Source organism: Coregonus lavaretus (genome assembly GCF_964263955.1).
Source record: "Coregonus lavaretus genome assembly, chromosome: 20".
In the NCBI taxonomy this organism is placed as follows: Eukaryota; Metazoa; Chordata; class Actinopteri; order Salmoniformes; family Salmonidae; genus Coregonus; species Coregonus lavaretus.
The window spans coordinates 48,655,680-48,674,593 of NC_140007.1; the positions used below are offsets into that span (position 1 = coordinate 48,655,680).

Here is an 18,914-nt window from a genome sequence, read left to right on the forward strand (position 1 = left end):
GTGTATGGTAACTGTCCTCTCCAGTGTGTGATGTGTATGGTAACTGTCCTCTCTCCTCTCCAGTGTGTGATATGTATGGTAACTGTCCTCTCTCCACTCCAGTGTGTGATGTGTATGGTAACTGTCCTCTCTCCTCTCCAGTGTGTGATGTGTATGGTAACTGTCCTCTCTCCTCTCCAGTGTGTGATGTGTATGGTAACTGTCCTCTCCAGTGTGTGATGTGTATGGTAACTGTCCTCTCCAGTGTGTGATGTGTATGGTAACTGTCCTCTCCAGTGTGTGATGTGTATGGTAACTGTCCTCTTCAGTGTGTGATGTGTATGGTAACTGTCCTCTCTCCTCTCCAGTGTGTGATGTGTATGGTAACTGTCCTCTCTCCACTCCAGTGTGTGATGTGTATGGTAACTGTCCTCTCTCCTCTCCAGTGTGTGATGTGTATGGTAACTGTCCTCTCTCCTCTCCAGTGTGTGATGTGTATGGTAACTGTCCTCTCTCCTCTCCAGTGTGTGATGTGTATGGTAACTGTCCTCTCTCCACTCCAGTGTGTGATGTGTATGGTAACTGTCCTCTCTCCTCTCCAGTGTGTGATGTGTATGGTAACTGTCCTCTCTCCTCTCCAGTGTGTGATGTGTATGGTAACTGTCCTCTCCAGTGTGTGATGTGTATGGTAACTGTCCTCTCCAGTGTGTGATGTGTATGGTAACTGTCCTCTCCAGTGTGTGATGTGTATGGTAACGGTCCTCTCTCCTCTCCAGTGTGTGATGTGTATGGTAACGGTCCTCTCCAGTGTGTGATGTGTATGGTAACTGTCCTCTCCAGTGTGTGATGTGTATGGTAACTGTCCTCTCCAGTGTGTGATGTGTATGGTAACTGTCCTCTCCAGTGTGTGATGTGTATGGTAACTGTCCTCTCCAGTGTGTGATGTGTATGGTAACTGTCCTCTCTCCTCTCCAGTGTGTGATGTGTATGGTAACTGTCCTCTCTCCTCTCCAGTGTGTGATGTGTATGGTAACTGTCCTCTCCAGTGTGTGATGTGTATGGTAACTGTCCTCTCCAGTGTGTGATGTGTATGTTAACTGTCCTCTCTCCTCTCCAGTGTGTGATGTGTATGGTAACTGTCCTCTCTCCTCTCCAGTGTGTGATGTGTATGGTAACTGTCCTCTCCAGTGTGTGATGTGTATGGTAACTGTCCTCTCCAGTGTGTGATGTGTATGGGAACTGTCCTCTCCAGTGTGTGATGTGTATGGGAACTGTCCTCTCCAGTGTGTGATGTGTATGGGAACTGTCCTCTCCAGTGTGTGATGTGTATGGGAACTGTCCTCTCCAGTGTGTGATGTGTATGGTAACTGTCCTCTCCAGTGTGTGATGTGTATGGTAACTGTCCTCTCCAGTGTGTGATGTGTATGGTAACTGTCCTCTCCAGTGTGTGATGTGTATGGTAACTGTCCTCTCTCCTCTCCAGTGTGTGATGTGTATGGTAACTGTCCTCTCCAGTGTGTGATGTGTATGGTAACTGTCCTCTCCAGTGTGTGATGTGTATGGTAACTGTCCTCTCCAGTGTGTGATGTGTATGGTAACTGTCCTCTCCAGTGTGTGATGTGTATGGTAACTGTCCTCTCTCCTCTCCAGTGTGTGATATGTATGGTAACTGTCCTCTCTCCACTCCAGTGTGTGATGTGTATGGTAACTGTCCTCTCTCCTCTCCAGTGTGTGATGTGTATGGTAACTGTCCTCTCTCCTCTCCAGTGTGTGATGTGTATGGTAACTGTCCTCTCCAGTGTGTGATGTGTATGGTAACTGTCCTCTCCAGTGTGTGATGTGTATGGTAACTGTCCTCTCCAGTGTGTGATGTGTATGGTAACTGTCCTCTCTCCTCTCCAGTGTGTGATGTGTATGGTAACTGTCCTCTCTCCTCTCCAGTGTGTGATGTGTATGGTAACTGTCCTCTCTCCACTCCAGTGTGTGATGTGTATGGTAACTGTCCTCTCTCCTCTCCAGTGTGTGATGTGTATGGTAACTGTCCTCTCTCCTCTCCAGTGTGTGATGTGTATGGTAACTGTCCTCTCCAGTGTGTGATGTGTATGGTAACTGTCCTCTCCAGTGTGTGATGTGTATGGTAACTGTCCTCTCCAGTGTGTGATGTGTATGGTAACTGTCCTCTCTCCTCTCCAGTGTGTGATGTGTATGGTAACTGTCCTCTCTCCTCTCCAGTGTGTGATGTGTATGGTAACTGTCCTCTCCAGTGTGTGATGTGTATGGTAACCGTCCTCTCCAGTGTGTGATGTGTACGGTAACTGTCCTCTCCAGTGTGTGATGTGTATGGTAACGGTCCTCTCTCCTCTCCAGTGTGTGATGTGTATGGTAACGGTCCTCTCCGGTGTGTGATGTGTATGGTAACTGTCCTCTCCAGTGTGTGATGTGTATGGTAACTGTCCTCTCCAGTGTGTGATGTGTATGGTAACTGTCCTCTCCAGTGTGTGATGTGTATGGTAACTGTCCTCTCCAGTGTGTGATGTGTATGGTAACTGTCCTCTCTCCTCTCCAGTGTGTGATGTGTATGGTAACTGTCCTCTCTCCTCTCCAGTGTGTGATGTGTATGGTAACTGTCCTCTCCAGTGTGTGATGTGTATGGTAACTGTCCTCTCCAGTGTGTGATGTGTATGTTAACTGTCCTCTCTCCTCTCCAGTGTGTGATGTGTATGGTAACTGTCCTCTCTCCTCTCCAGTGTGTGATGTGTATGGTAACTGTCCTCTCCAGTGTGTGATGTGTATGGTAACTGTCCTCTCCAGTGTGTGATGTGTATGGTAACTGTCCTCTCCAGTGTGTGATGTGTATGGTAACTGTCCTCTCCAGTGTGTGATGTGTATGGGAACTGTCCTCTCCAGTGTGTGATGTGTATGGGAACTGTCCTCTCCAGTGTGTGATGTGTATGGTAACTGTCCTCTCCAGTGTGTGATGTGTATGGTAACTGTCCTCTCCAGTGTATGATGTGTATGGTAACTGTCCTCTCCAGTGTGTGATGTGTATGGTAACTGTCCTCTCCAGTGTGTGATGTGTATGGTAACTGTCCTCTCCAGTGTGTGATGTGTATGGTAACTGTCCTCTCCAGTGTGTGATGTGTATGGTAACTGTCCTCTCTCCTCTCCAGTGTGTGATGTGTATGGTAACTGTCCTCTCCAGTGTGTGATGTGTATGGTAACTGTCCTCTCCAGTGTGTGATGTGTATGGTAACGGTCCTCTCCAGTGTGTGATGTGTATGGTAACGGTCCTCTCCAGTGTGTGATGTGTATGGTAACTGTCCTCTCCAGTGTGTGATGTGTATGTTAACTGTCCTCTCTCCTCTCCAGTGTGTGATGTGTATGGTAACTGTCCTCTCCAGTGTGTGATGTGTATGGTAACTGTCCTCTCCAGTGTGTGATGTGTATGGTAACTGTCCTCTCCAGTGTGTGATGTGTATGGTAACTGTCCTCTCCAGTGTGTGATGTGTATGGTAACTGTCCTCTCCAGTGTGTGATGTGTATGGTAACTGTCCTCTCCAGTGTGTGATGTGTATGGTAACTGTCCTCTCCAGTGTGTGATGTGTATGGTAACTGTCCTCTCCAGTGTGTGATGTGTATGGTAACTGTCCTCTCCAGTGTGTGATGTGTATGGTAACTGTCCTCTCCAGTGTGTGATGTGTATGGGAACTGTCCTCTCCAGTGTGTGATGTGTATGGGAACTGTCCTCTCCAGTGTGTGATGTGTATGGGAACTGTCCTCTCCAGTGTGTGATGTGTATGGTAACTGTCCTCTCCAGTGTGTGATGTGTATGGTAACTGTCCTCTCCAGTGTGTGATGTGTATGGTAACTGTCCTCTCCAGTGTGTGATGTGTATGGTAACTGTCCTCTCCAGTGTGTGATGTGTATGGTAACTGTCCTCTCCAGTGTGTGATGTGTATGGTAACTGTCCTCTCCAGTGTGTGATGTGTATGGTAACTGTCCTCTCTCCTCTCCAGTGTGTGATGTGTATGGTAACTGTCCTCTCTCCTCTCCAGTGTGTGATGTGTATGGTAACTGTCCTCTCCAGTGTGTGATGTGTATGGTAACTGTCCTCTCCAGTGTGTGATGTGTATGGTAACTGTCCTCTCCAGTGTGTGATGTGTATGGTAACTGTCCTCTCCAGTGTGTGATGTGTATGGTAACTGTCCTCTCCAGTGTGTGATGTATATGGGAACTGTCCTCTCCAGTGTGTGATGTGTATGGGAACTGTCCTCTCCAGTGTGTGATGTGTATGGTAACGGTCCTCTCCAGTGTGTGATGTGTATGGTAACTGTCCTCTCCAGTGTGTAATGTGTATGGTAACTGTCCTCTCCAGTGTGTGATGTGTATGGTAACTGTCCTCTCCAGTGTGTGATGTGTATGGTAACTGTCCTCTCCAGTGTGTGATGTGTATGGTAACTGTCCTCTCCAGTGTGTGATGTGTATGGGAACTGTCCTCTCCAGTGTGTGATGTGTATGGTAACTGTCCTCTCCAGTGTGTGATGTGTATGGGAACTGTCCTCTCCAGTGTGTGATGTGTATGGTAACTGTCCTCTCCAGTGTGTGATGTGTATGGTAACTGTCCTCTCCAGTGTGTGATGTGTATGGTAACTGTCCTCTCCAGTGTGTGATGTGTATGGTAACTGTCCTCTCCAGTGTGTGATGTGTATGGTAACTGTCCTCTCTCCTCTCCAGTGTGTGATGTGTATGGTAACTGTCCTCTCTCCTCTCCAGTGTGTGATGTGTATGGTAACTGTCCTCTCCAGTGTGTGATGTGTATGGTAACTGTCCTCTCCAGTGTGTGATGTGTATGGTAACTGTCCTCTCCAGTGTGTGATGTGTATGGTAACTGTCCTCTCCAGTGTGTGATGTGTATGGTAACTGTCCTCTCCAGTGTGTGATGTATATGGGAACTGTCCTCTCCAGTGTGTGATGTGTATGGGAACTGTCCTCTCCAGTGTGTGATGTGTATGGTAACGGTCCTCTCCAGTGTGTGATGTGTATGGTAACTGTCCTCTCCAGTGTGTAATGTGTATGGTAACTGTCCTCTCCAGTGTGTGATGTGTATGGTAACTGTCCTCTCCAGTGTGTGATGTGTATGGTAACTGTCCTCTCCAGTGTGTGATGTGTATGGTAACTGTCCTCTCCAGTGTGTGATGTGTATGGTAACTGTCCTCTCCAGTGTGTGATGTGTATGGTAACGGTCCTCTCCATTGTGTGATGTGTATGGTAACTGTCCTCTCCAGTGTGTGATGTGTATGTTAACTGTCCTCTCTCCTCTCCAGTGTGTGATGTGTATGGTAACTGTCCTCTCTCCTCTCCAGTGTGTGATGTGTATGGTAACTGTCCTCTCCAGTGTGTGATGTGTATGGTAACTGTCCACTCCAGTGTGTGATGTGTATGGTAACTGTCCTCTCCAGTGTGTGATGTGTATGGTAACTGTCCTCTCCAGTGTGTGATGTGTATGGGAACTGTCCTCTCCAGTGTGTGATGTGTATGGGAACTGTCCTCTCCAGTGTGTGATGTGTATGGGAACTGTCCTCTCCAGTGTGTGATGTGTATGGGAACTGTCCTCTCCAGTGTGTGATGTGTATGGTAACTGTCCTCTCCAGTGTGTGATGTGTATGGTAACTGTCCTCTCCAGTGTGTGATGTGTATGGTAACTGTCCTCTCCAGTGTGTGATGTGTATGGTAACTGTCCTCTCCAGTGTGTGATGTGTATGGTAACTGTCCTCTCCAGTGTGTGATGTGTATGGTAACTGTCCTCTCTCCTCTCCAGTGTGTGATGTGTATGGTAACTGTCCTCTCTCCTCTCCAGTGTGTGATGTGTATGGTAACTGTCCTCTCCAGTGTGTGATGTGTATGGTAACTGTCCTCTCCAGTGTGTGATGTGTATGGTAACTGTCCTCTCCAGTGTGTGATGTGTATGGTAACTGTCCTCTCCAGTGTGTGATGTGTATGGTAACTGTCCTCTCCAGTGTGTGATGTATATGGGAACTGTCCTCTCCAGTGTGTGATGTGTATGGGAACTGTCCTCTCCAGTGTGTGATGTGTATGGTAACGGTCCTCTCCAGTGTGTGATGTGTATGGTAACTGTCCTCTCCAGTGTGTAATGTGTATGGTAACTGTCCTCTCCAGTGTGTGATGTGTATGGTAACTGTCCTCTCCAGTGTGTGATGTGTATGGTAACTGTCCTCTCCAGTGTGTGATGTGTATGGTAACTGTCCTCTCCAGTGTGTGATGTGTATGGTAACTGTCCTCTCCAGTGTGTGATGTGTATGGTAACTGTCCTCTCCAGTGTGTGATGTGTATGGTAACGGTCCTCTCCATTGTGTGATGTGTATGGTAACTGTCCTCTCCAGTGTGTGATGTGTATGTTAACTGTCCTCTCTCCTCTCCAGTGTGTGATGTGTATGGTAACTGTCCTCTCTCCTCTCCAGTGTGTGATGTGTATGGTAACTGTCCTCTCCAGTGTGTGATGTGTATGGTAACGGTCCTCTCCAGTGTGTGATGTGTATGGTAACTGTCCTCTCCAGTGTGTGATGTGTATGTTAACTGTCCTCTCTCCTCTCCAGTGTGTGATGTGTATGGTAACTGTCCTCTCTCCTCTCCAGTGTGTGATGTGTATGGTAACGGTCCTCTCCAGTGTGTGATGTGTATGGTAACTGTCCTCTCCAGTGTGTGATGTGTATGGTAACTGTCCTCTCCAGTGTGTGATGTGTATGGTAACTGTCCTCTCTCCTCTCCAGTGTGTGATGTGTATGGTAACTGTCCTCTCTCCTCTCCAGTGTGTGATGTGTATGGGAACTGTCCTCTCTCCTCTCCAGTGTGTGATGTGTATGGTAACTGTCCTCTCCAGTGTGTGATGTGTATGGTAACTGTCCTCTCCAGTGTGTGATGTGTATGGTAACTGTCCTCTCCAGTGTGTGATGTGTATGGTAACTGTCCTCTCTCCTCTCCAGTGTGTGATGTGTATGGTAACTGTCCTCTCCAGTGTGTGATGTGTATGGTAACTGTCCTCTCCAGTGTGTGATGTGTATGGTAACTGTCCTCTCCAGTGTGTGATGTGTATGGTAACTCTCCTCTCTCCTCTCCAGTGTGTGATGTGTATGGTAACTGTCCTCTCTCCTCTCCAGTGTGTGATGTGTATGGTAACTGTCCTCTCTCCTCTCCAGTGTGTGATGTGTATGGTAACTGTCCTCTCCAGTGTGTGATGTGTATGGTAACTGTCCTCTCCAGTGTGTGATGTGTATGGTAACTGTCCTCTCTCCTCTCCAGTGTGTGATGTGTATGGTAACTGTCCTCTCTCCTCTCCAGTGTGTGATGTGTATGGTAACTGTCCTCTCCAGTGTGTGACGTGTATGGTAACTGTCCTCTCCAGTGTGTGATGTGTATGGTAACTGTCCTCTCTCCTCTCCAGTGTGTGATGTGTATGGTAACTGTCCTCTCTCCTCTCCAGTGTGTGATGTGTATGGTAACTGTCCTCTCCAGTGTGTGATGTGTATGGTAACTGTCCTCTCTCCTCTCCAGTGTGTGATGTGTATGGTAACTGTCCTCTCCAGTGTGTGATGTGTATGGTAACTGTCCTCTCTCCTCTCCAGTGTGTGATGTGTATGGTAACTGTCCTCTCCAGTGTGTGATGTGTATGGTAACTGTCCTCTCTCCTCTCCAGTGTGTGATGTGTATGGTAACTGTCCTCTTCAGTGTGTGATGTGTATGGTAACTGTCCTCTCTCCTCTCCAGTGTGTGATGTGTATGGTAACTGTCCTCTCTCCTCTTCAGTGTGTGATGTGTATGGTAACTGTCCTCTCTCCTCTCCAGTGTGTGATGTGTATGGTAACTGTCCTCTCTCCTCTCCAGTGTGTGATGTGTATGGTAACTGTCCTCTCTCCTCTCCAGTGGGCCCGTGATGAGTTTGAGGGTCTCTTTAAACAGCCATCAGAGAATGCCATGCAGTACCTCACGTAAGTCCACCAATTTAGCAGATGGCGGCTATTTCTAACATGCTATGATTGTGATGTGCGCTTGTGTTACCTACCGTAGTTGAATGCACTGACTGTATGAATGAATACCATTTTATTTTGGCGTCAAATGGCCAGTTGGCAACCCATCCCTTACGGGATTAATTGACACACATTACAGTAGTTGAGTGATAATTCTTCCGATGTTCTGTGCAGTGCGCACCGCATAAAGAGTGAAAAATAAATCAATTCATAATAGTTAATAAGGTTAATCCAAGCTACTAGGTCGCTCTGGTTAAGAGTCCATCCCTTTCTGGCGTCTGAAACTCTAAGTTATAGTAGACTGCTGCATCTGTAACTCAACGCAGAGGTGCTGCCTGGAGCCTCTAGACGTGTTGGAGGCCGTCTAGAAGAGTTTAATATGATCTATATGAATGTTTTATGAACCAGAGATCCCAAGTTCCTGGAGAGGACCCTGAAGCTTCCTGGAGCCCAGCCTCTAGACGTGTTGGAGGCCGTCTATAAGAGTCTGGTGACTGACTGCCCTCGCAGCTGGGCCGACTGTGTCGTCTGGGCTCGGCACCACTGGCAGTGCCAGTACAGCAACAACATACATCAACTACTGCACAACTTCCCCCCAGAACAGGTACAGAGAACACTGGTACACACACACACACACACACACACTGTTACACACACACACTGTTACACACACACACTGTTACACACACACACTGTTACACACACACACACACACACACACACACTGTTACACACACACACACTGTTACACACACTGTTACACACACACACTGTTACACACACACACACACACACACACTGTTACTTGAATGTGGTTTTGTTGTACTAATATCAATGTTCTTTGTCTGTCTCTCTCACTCACTCACTCTCTCTCTTAGCTGACCAGCTCTGGCGCCCCCTTCTGGTCCGGTCCAAAGAGATGTCCTCACCCGCTAGAGTTCAGCACCAGCAACGTGAGTCCTTTCCTTTGTCCCCCCTCTCTCCATGTAACCGTGTCCCTCTCTCTCTCCATGTAACCGTGTCCCTCTCTCTCTCCATGTAACCGTGTCTCTCCATGTAACCGTGTCCCTCTCTCTCTCCATGTAACCGTGTCTCTCCATGTAACCTTGTCCCTCCCTCTCTCCATGTAACCGTGTCTCTCTCTCTCCATGTAACCATGTCCCTCTCTCTCCATGTAACCGTGTCCCCCCTCTCTCCATGTAACCGTGTCCCTCTCTCTCCATGTAACCGTGTCCCTCTCTCTCCATGTAACCGTGTCCCTCTCTCTCCATGTAACCGTGTCTCTCCCCCTCTCCATGTAACCGTGTCCCTCCCCCTCTCCATGTAACCGTGTCCCTCCCCCTCTCCATGTAACCGTGTCCCTCCCCCTCTCCATGTAACCGTGTCCCTCCCCCTCTCCATGTAACCGTGTCTCTCTCCATGTAACCGTGTCCCTCCCTCTCTCCATGTAACCGTGTCCCTCCCCCTCTCCATGTAACCGTGTCCCCCTCTCTCCATGTAACCGTGTCCCCCTCTCTCTCCATGTAACCGTGTCCCCCTCTCTCTCCATGTAACCGTGTCCCTCTCTCTCTCTCCATGTAACCGTGTCCCTCCCTCTCTCCGTGTAACCGTGTCCCTCCCTCTCTCCATGTAACAGTGTCCCTCCCTCTCTCCATGTAACCGTGTCCCTCCCTCTCTCCGTGTAACAGTGTCCCTCCCTCTCTCCATGTAACCGTGTCCCCCTCTCTCCATGTAACAGTGTCCCTCCCTCTCTCCATGTAACAGTGTCCCTCCCTCTCTCCATGTAACCGTGTCCCTCCCTCTCTCCATGTAACCGTGTCCCTCCCCCTCTCCATGTAACCGTGTCCCTCCCCCTCTCCATGTAACCGTGTCCCTCCCCCTCTCCATGTAACCGTGTCCCTCCCCCTCTACATGTAACCGTGTCCCTCCCCCTCTACATGTAACCGTGTCCCTCCCTCTCTCCATGTAACCGTGTCCCTCCCCCTCTCCATGTAACCGTGTCCCTCCCCCTCTCCATGTAACCGTGTCCCCCTCTCTCTCTCCATGTAACCGTGTCCCTCCCCCTCTCCATGTAACCGTGTCCCCCTCTCTCTCCATGTAACCGTGTCCCCCTCTCTCTCTCCATGTAACCGTGTCCCTCCCTCTCTCCATGTAACCGTGTCCCTCCCTCTCTCCATGTAACCGTGTCCCTCCCTCTCTCCATGTAACAGTGTCCCTCCCTCTCTCCATGTAACAGTGTCTCTCTCTCTCTCTCTCTCTCTCTCTCTCTCTCTCTCTAACGTGTCCCTCCCTCTCTAACGTGTCCCTCCCTCTCTAGGACCTCCATATGGACTATGTGATGGCAGGAGCCAACCTGTTTGCCCGGTCGTACGGCATGCAGGGCTCTACTGACCGTGTCGGCGTGGCTAAGATCCTGGACAGCCTATCGGTGCCCACCTTTGTCCCCAGGTCAGGGGTCAAGATCCACGTCTCCGACCAGGAGCTGCAGAGCGCTAACGTCAACGTCGGTGAGGAGGGGATCGCTTTTATTTCATAATTAAACATATGGAAGGCTGCTCCAGCATAGTCAACCTTCTACCTGTAGGGATATCTAAATAATAGTTTCTAGTGATAGTCAACCTTCTACCTGTAGGGGTATCTAAATAATAGTTTCTAGTGATAGTCAACCTTCTACCTGTAGGGATATCTAAATAATAGTTTCTAGTGATAGTCAACCTTCTACCTGTAGGGATATCTAAATAATAGTTTCTAGTGATAGTCAACCTTCTACCTGTAGGGGTATCTAAATAATAGTTTCTAGTGATAGTCAACCTTCTACCTGTAGGGGTATCTAAATAATAGTTTCTAGTGATAGTCAACCTTCTACCTGTAGGGATATCTAAATAATAGTTTCTAGTGATAGTCAACCTTCTACCTGTAGGGGTATCTAAATAATAGTTTCTAGTGATAGTCAACCTTCTACCTGTAGGGATATCTAAATAATAGTTTCTAGTGATAGTCAACCTTCTACCTGTAGGGGTATCTAAATAATAGTTTCTAGTGATAGTCAACCTTCTACCTGTAGGGGTATCTAAATAATAGTTTCTAGTGATAGTCAACCTTCTACCTGTAGGGATATCTAAATAATAGTTTCTAGTGATAGTCAACCTTCTACCTGTAGGGGTATCTAAATAATAGTTTCTAGTGAAAGTCAACCTTCTACCTGTAGGGGTATCTAAATAATAGTTTCTAGTGATAGTCAACCTTCTACCTGTAGGGATATCTAAATAATAGTTTCTAGTGATAGTCAACCTTCTACCTGTAGGGATATCTAAATAATAGTTTCTAGTGATAGTCAACCTTCTACCTGTAGGGATATCTAAATAATAGTTTCTAGTGATAGTCAACCTTCTACATGTAGGGATATCTAAATAATAGTTTCTAGTGATAGTCAACCTTCTACCTGTAGGGATATCTAAATAATAGTTTCTAGTGATAGTCAACCTTCTACCTGTAGGGGTATCTAAATAATAGTTTCTAGTGGTAGTCAACCTTCTACCTGTAGGGATATCTAAATAATAGTTTCTAGTGATAGTCAACCTTCTACCTGTAGGGATATCTAAATAATAGTTTCTAGTGATAGTCAACCTTCTACCTGTAGGGATATCTAAATAATAGTTTCTAGTGATAGTCAACCTTCTACCTGTAGGGATATCTAAATAATAGTTTCTAGTGATAGTCAACCTTCTACCTGTAGGGATATCTAAATAATAGTTTCTAGCGATAGTCAACCTTCTACCTGTAGGGATATCTAAATAATAGTTTCTAGCGATAGTCAACCTTCTACCTGTAGGGATATCTAAATAATAGTTTCTAGCGATAGTCAACCTTCTACCTGTAGGGATATCTAAATAATAGTTTCTAGCGATAGTCAACCTTCTACCTGTAGGGGTATCTAAATAATAGTTTCTAGCGATAGTCAACCTTCTACCTGTAGGGGTATCTAAATAATAGTTTCTAGCGATAGTCAACCTTCTACCTGTAGGGATATCTAAATAATAGTTTCTAGTGATAGTCAACCTTCTACCTGTAGGGGTATCTAAATAATAGTTTCTAGTGATAGTCAACCTTCTACCTGTAGGGTTATCTAAATAATAGTTTCTAGCGATAGTCAACCTTCTACCTGTAGGGATATCTAAATAATAGTTTCTAGCGATAGTCAACCTTCTACCTGTAGGGATATCTAAATAATAGTTTCTAGCGATAGTCAACCTTCTACCTGTAGGGGTATCTAAATAATAGTTTCTAGCGAGTCAACCTTCTACCTGTAGGGGTATCTAAATAATAGTTTCTAGCGATAGTCAACCTTCTACCTGTAGGGTTATCTAAATAATAGTTTCTAGCGATAGTCAACCTTCTACCTGTAGGGATATCTAAATAAAAGTTTCTAGTGATAGTCAACCTTCTACCTGTAGGGATATCTAAATAATAGTTTCTAGTGATAGTCAACCTTCTACCTGTAGGGATATCTAAATAATAGTTTCTAGTGATAGTCAACCTTCTACCTGTAGGGATATCTAAATAATAGTTTCTAGCGATAGTCAACCTTCTACCTGTAGGGATATCTAAATAATAGTTTCTAGCGATAGTCAACCTTCTACCTGTAGGGATATCTAAATAATAGTTTCTAGCGATAGTCAACCTTCTACCTGTAGGGGTATCTAAATAATAGTTTCTAGCGGTAGTCAACCTTCTACCTGTAGGGGTATCTAAATAATAGTTTCTAGCGGTAGTCAACCTTCTACCTGTAGGGGTATCTAAATAATAGTTTCTAGCGGTAGTCAACCTTCTACCTGTAGGGGTATCTAAATAATAGTTTCTAGCGATAGTCAACCTTCTACCTGTAGGGATATCTAAATAATAGTTTCTAGCGATAGTCAACCTTCTACCTGTAGGGATATCTAAATAATAGTTTCTAGCGATAGTCAACCTTCTACCTGTAGGGATATCTAAATAATAGTTTCTAGCGATAGTCAACCTTCTACCTGTAGGGATATCTAAATAATAGTTTCTAGCGATAGTCAACCTTCTACCTGTAGGGCTATCTAAATAATAGTTTCTAGCGATAGTCAACCTTCTACCTGTAGGGATATCTAAATAATAGTTTCTAGCGATAGTCAACCTTCTACCTGTAGGGATATCTAAATAATAGTTTCTAGCGATAGTCAACCTTCTACCTGTAGGGATATCTAAATAATAGTTTCTAGCGATAGTCAACCTTCTACCTGTAGGGATATCTAAATAATAGTTTCTAGCGATAGTCAACCTTCTACCTGTAGGGATATCTAAATAATAGTTTCTAGCGATAGTCAACCTTCTACCTGTAGGGGTATCTAAATAATAGTTTCTAGCGATAGTCAACCTTCTACCTGTAGGGGTATCTAAATAATAGTTTCTAGCGATAGTCAACCTTCTACCTGTAGGGGTATCTAAATAATAGTTTCTAGCGATAGTCAACCTTCTACCTGTAGGGATATCTAAATAATAGTTTCTAGTGATAGTCAACCTTCTACCTGTAGGGATATCTAAATAATAGTTTCTAGCGATAGTCAACCTTCTACCCGTAGGGATATCTAAATAATAGTTTCTAGCGATAGTCAACCTTCTACCTGTAGGGATATCTAAATAATAGTTTCTAGCGATAGTCAACCTTCTACCTGTAGGGATATCTAAATAATAGTTTCTAGCGATAGTCAACCTTCTACCTGTAGGGATATCTAAATAATAGTTTCTAGCGATAGTCAACCTTCTACCTGTAGGGATATCTAAATAATAGTTTCTAGCGATAGTCAACCTTCTACCTGTAGGGCTATCTAAATAATAGTTTCTAGCGATAGTCAACCTTCTACCTGTAGGGATATCTAAATAATAGTTTCTAGCGATAGTCAACCTTCTACCTGTAGGGATATCTAAATAATATTTTCTAGCGATAGTCAACCTTCTACCTGTAGGGATATCTAAATAATATTTTCTAGCGATAGTCAACCTTCTACCTGTAGGGATATCTAAATAATAGTTTCTAGCGATAGTCAACCTTCTACCTGTAGGGGTATCTAAATGATAGTTTCTAGCGATAGTCAACCTTCTACCTGTAGGGGTATCTAAATGATAGTTTCTAGCGATAGTCAACCTTCTACCTGTAGGGGTATCTAAATGATAGTTTCTAGCGATAGTCAACCTTCTACCTGTAGGGGTATCTAAATAATAGTTTCTAGCGATAGTCAACCTTCTACCTGTAGGGATATCTAAATAATAGTTTCTAGCGATAGTCAACCTTCTACCTGTAGGGGTATCTAAATAATAGTTTCTAGTGATAGTCAACCTTCTACCTGTAGGGATATCTAAATAATAGTTTCTAGTGATAGTCAACCTTCTACCTGTAGGGATATCTAAATAATAGTTTCTAGTGATAGTCAACCTTCTACCTGTAGGGATATCTAAATAATAGTTTCTAGTGATAGTCAACCTTCTACCTGTAGGGGTATCTAAATAATAGTTTCTAGTGATAGTCAACCTTCTACCTGTAGGGATATCTAAATAATAGTTTCTAGTGATAGTCAACCTTCTACCTGTAGGGGTATCTAAATAATAGTTTCTAGTGGTAGTCAACCTTCTACCTGTAGGGATATCTAAATAATAGTTTCTAGTGATAGTCAACCTTCTACCTGTAGGGATATCTAAATAATAGTTTCTAGTGATAGTCAACCTTCTACCTGTAGGGATATCTAAATAATAGTTTCTAGTGATAGTCAACCTTCTACCTGTAGGGGTATCTAAATAATAGTTTCTAGTGATAGTCAACCTTCTACCTGTAGGGATATCTAAATAATAGTTTCTAGCGATAGTCAACCTTCTACCTGTAGGGGTATCTAAATAATAGTTTCTAGCGATAGTCAACCTTCTACCTGTAGGGTTATCTAAATAATAGTTTCTAGTGATAGTCAACCTTCTACCTGTAGGGATATCTAAATAATAGTTTCTAGCGATAGTCAACCTTCTACCTGTAGGGGTATCTAAATAATAGTTTCTAGTGATAGTCAACCTTCTACCTGTAGGGTTATCTAAATAATAGTTTCTAGCGATAGTCAACCTTCTACCTGTAGGGGTATCTAAATAATAGTTTCTAGCGATAGTCAACCTTCTACCTGTAGGGTTATCTAAATAATAGTTTCTAGTGATAGTCAACCTTCTACCTGTAGGGATATCTAAATAATAGTTTCTAGCGATAGTCAACCTTCTACCTGTAGGGATATCTAAATAATAGTTTCTAGCGATAGTCAACCTTCTACCTGTAGGGTTATCTAAATAATAGTTTCTAGTGATAGTCAACCTTCTACCTGTAGGGGTATCTAAATAATAGTTTCTAGCGATAGTCAACCTTCTACCTGTAGGGATATCTAAATAATAGTTTCTAGCGATAGTCAACCTTCTACCTGTAGGGTTATCTAAATAATAGTTTCTAGTGATAGTCAACCTTCTACCTGTAGGGATATCTAAATAATAGTTTCTAGTGATAGTCAACCTTCTACCTGTAGGGATATCTAAATAATAGTTTCTAGCGATAGTCAACCTTCTACCTGTAGGGATATCTAAATAATAGTTTCTAGCGATAGTCAACCTTCTACCTGTAGGGATATCTAAATAATAGTTTCTAGCGATAGTCAACCTTCTACCTGTAGGGATATCTAAATAATAGTTTCTAGCGATAGTCAACCTTCTACCTGTAGGGATATCTAAATAATAGTTTCTAGCGATAGTCAACCTTCTACCTGTAGGGATATCTAAATAATAGTTTCTATTGATAGTCAACCTTCTACCTGTAGGGGTATCTAAATAATAGTTTCTAGTGATAGTCAACCTTCTACCTGTAGGGGTATCTAAATAATAGTTTCTAGTGATAGTCAACCTTCTACCTGTAGGGATATCTAAATAATAGTTTCTAGCGATAGTCAACCTTCTACCTGTAGGGGTATCTAAATAATAGTTTCTAGCGATAGTCAACCTTCTACCTGTAGGGTTATCTAAATAATAGTTTCTAGTGATAGTCAACCTTCTACCTGTAGGGATATCTAAATAATAGTTTCTAGCGATAGTCAACCTTCTACCTGTAGGGGTATCTAAATAATAGTTTCTAGCGATAGTCAACCTTCTACCTGTAGGGATATCTAAATAATAGTTTCTAGCGATAGTCAACCTTCTACCTGTAGGGATATCTAAATAATAGTTTCTATTGATAGTCAACCTTCTACCTGTAGGGGTATCTAAATAATAGTTTCTAGTGGTAGTCAACCTTCTACCTGTAGGGATATCTAAATAATAGTTTCTAGTGATAGTCAACCTTCTACCTGTAGGGGTATCTAAATAATAGTTTCTAGTGATAGTCAACCTTCTACCTGTAGGGTTATCTAAATAATAGTTTCTAGTGATAGTCAACCTTCTACCTGTAGGGTTATCTAAATAATAGTTTCTAGTGATAGTCAACCTTCTACCTGTAGGAGTTGACTATCTTGTCTAAACACAATACTTGGAGAAGGAAAACAAGCCCGTTGGAGCGCATGCGTAAAGACGTGTCCTCAGAAATGTTACTTTTTTATAACACAATGCATTTGCTGCCGAATGAAATTGGGTGGCCCAACGCATGAGTGAAAGAAACACGTTGCTTTCTGACATAACACAGTGGGTTAAAGTGGGTTACTAAGAGGGTCAAATAACCATGGGACTGTCTGTTATTATGTGTTAGCAAGACAGATCCCACCTCTCGCCACCGGCCATGTGAGATGACCCTGCTACGGATGTCATTGGCCACTTTCCCTGTCTGTAAAACAATCAACACTGTCTGTGTATGCCTAACCTTCGTGTGTGTTTCTCTTTGGGGTGTGTCTGCGTGGTGTGTCTGTGTGTGTCTGCGGGGTGTGTGTCTGCGGGGTGTGTGTGTGTGTGTGTCTGCGGGGTGTGTGTGTGTGTGTCTGCGGGGTGTGTGTGTGTGTGTGTAGATGACAACAGGCTGGAGGAGCTGAAGACTCTGCTACCTGGACCTGAAGCTTCTTCTCAGTTTAAACTCACTGCCATCGACTTTGAGAAGGTATAGAACTCTCCTTCTACTCCTCTCTCTCTCTCTCTACTCCCCTCTCTCTCCCTTTACTCCCATCTCCCCCCTCTCTCTCTCCCTTTACTCCCATCTCCCCCCTCTCTCTCTCTCTACTCCCATCTCACTTTACTCTACTTCTGTGTTCTCGACATCGTTCTCCTACAACACCTTTCAAGTCCTGTCGTCCTTACCACCTCTGTTTGTCTAACATTTGTGTGTTTGATTGTTAACTGTGTGTATGTCTCTCTGTGGTAACTGTGTTCCAGGATGATGACTCTAATTTCCACATGGACTTCATCGTGGCTGCCTCCAACCTGCGAGCAGAGAACTACGACATTCCCCCTGCCGACAGACACAAGGTGTATACACACTCCCACATTGACATCCCCCTACACACAGCCATTGATGTCACATTTCAACTATCAGACTTTTGACTAAAGATGCCTGGAGCAAAAAACAAAAACAAAAGTATTGTGTACAAATGTCTCTTGCTCCTCTCCAGAGAGATCATTCCTGCCGTGGCAACCACCACAGCCGCCATTTACTAATCGCTCTCTCTCCTCCCTCTCCCGCCTCTCTCCTCCCGCCTCTCTCCTCCCGCCTCTCTCCTCCCGCCTCTCACCCGCCTCTCTCTCCTCCCGCCTCTCTCTCCTCGCTCTCTCGCCTCCCTCTCCCGCCTCTCTCCTCCCGCCTCTCTCCTCCCGCCTCTCTCCTCCCTCTCTCTCCTCCCTCTCTCTCCTCCCTCTCTCTCCTCCCTCTCTCTCCTCCCTCTGTGTCTCCAGAGTAAGCTGATAGCTGGTAAGATCATTCCTGCGATAGCGACCACCACGGCGGCGGTCGTGGGTCTGGTGTGTCTGGAGCTCATCAAGATCGTTCAGGGACACAAGAAGTTGGAGTCGTTTAAGAACGGCTTCATGAACCTGGCGCTCCCCTTCTTCACCTTCTCAGAACCCATCGCTGCTCCCAGCCACAAGGTACATGACCGGGGAGGGGGGTGTTGGGCCTTCATCAACTAACCAACTACTATCAGCTAACCAACTACTATCAACTAACCAACTACTATCAACTAACCAACTACTATCAACTAACCAACTACTATCAACTAACCAACTACTACCAACTACTATCAACTAACCAACTACTATCAACTAACCAACTACTATCAACTAACCAACTACTATCAACTAACCAACTACTACCAACTACTATCAACTAACCAACTACTATCAACTAACCAACTACTATCAACTAACCAACTACTATCAACTAACCAACTACTATCAGCTAACCAACTACTATCAACTAACCAACTACTATCAGCTAACCAACTACTATCAACTAACCAACTACTATCAACTAACCAACTACTATCAACTAACCAACTACTATCAACTAACCAACTACTATCAACTAACCAACTACTATCAACTAACCAACTACTACCAACTAACCAACTACTATCAACTAACCAACTACTACCAACTAATCAACTACTATGAACCATCATGAACTAACCAACTACTATGAACATCATGAACTAACCAACTACTATGAACCATCATGAACTAACCAACTACAATGAACTAACCAACTACTATGAACCATCATGAACTAACCAACTACTATGAACTAACCAACTACTACCAACTACTATGAACTATCATGAACTAACCAATACTCTCACAGATAACTAAATGTCATTTTACAAATGTCCCATCTAATAAACTAGCATAGTAAGTATAATGATAGGGCTGCGAGCCCGGTAG

The 18,914-nt window shown here is 44.3% G+C and overlaps 1 protein-coding gene across 2 annotated transcripts in view; it reads left to right on the forward strand.

The window, feature by feature from the left end:
- Positions 1 to 18,914, forward strand: part of uba1 (ubiquitin-like modifier activating enzyme 1) — an 84,345-nt gene that overhangs the window by 63,259 nt on the left and 2,172 nt on the right. For both annotated transcript variants that reach the window (XM_084184251.1, XM_084184252.1), the window contains exons 15-21: positions 7,918 to 7,982; positions 8,430 to 8,625; positions 8,900 to 8,974; positions 10,339 to 10,528; positions 17,054 to 17,142; positions 17,415 to 17,507; positions 17,931 to 18,122. In XM_084184251.1, the coding sequence (XP_084040377.1) occupies positions 7,918 to 7,982; positions 8,430 to 8,625; positions 8,900 to 8,974; positions 10,339 to 10,528; positions 17,054 to 17,142; positions 17,415 to 17,507; positions 17,931 to 18,122 (900 nt within the window). The remainder of the gene's footprint in view (positions 1 to 7,917; positions 7,983 to 8,429; positions 8,626 to 8,899; positions 8,975 to 10,338; positions 10,529 to 17,053; positions 17,143 to 17,414; positions 17,508 to 17,930; positions 18,123 to 18,914) is intronic.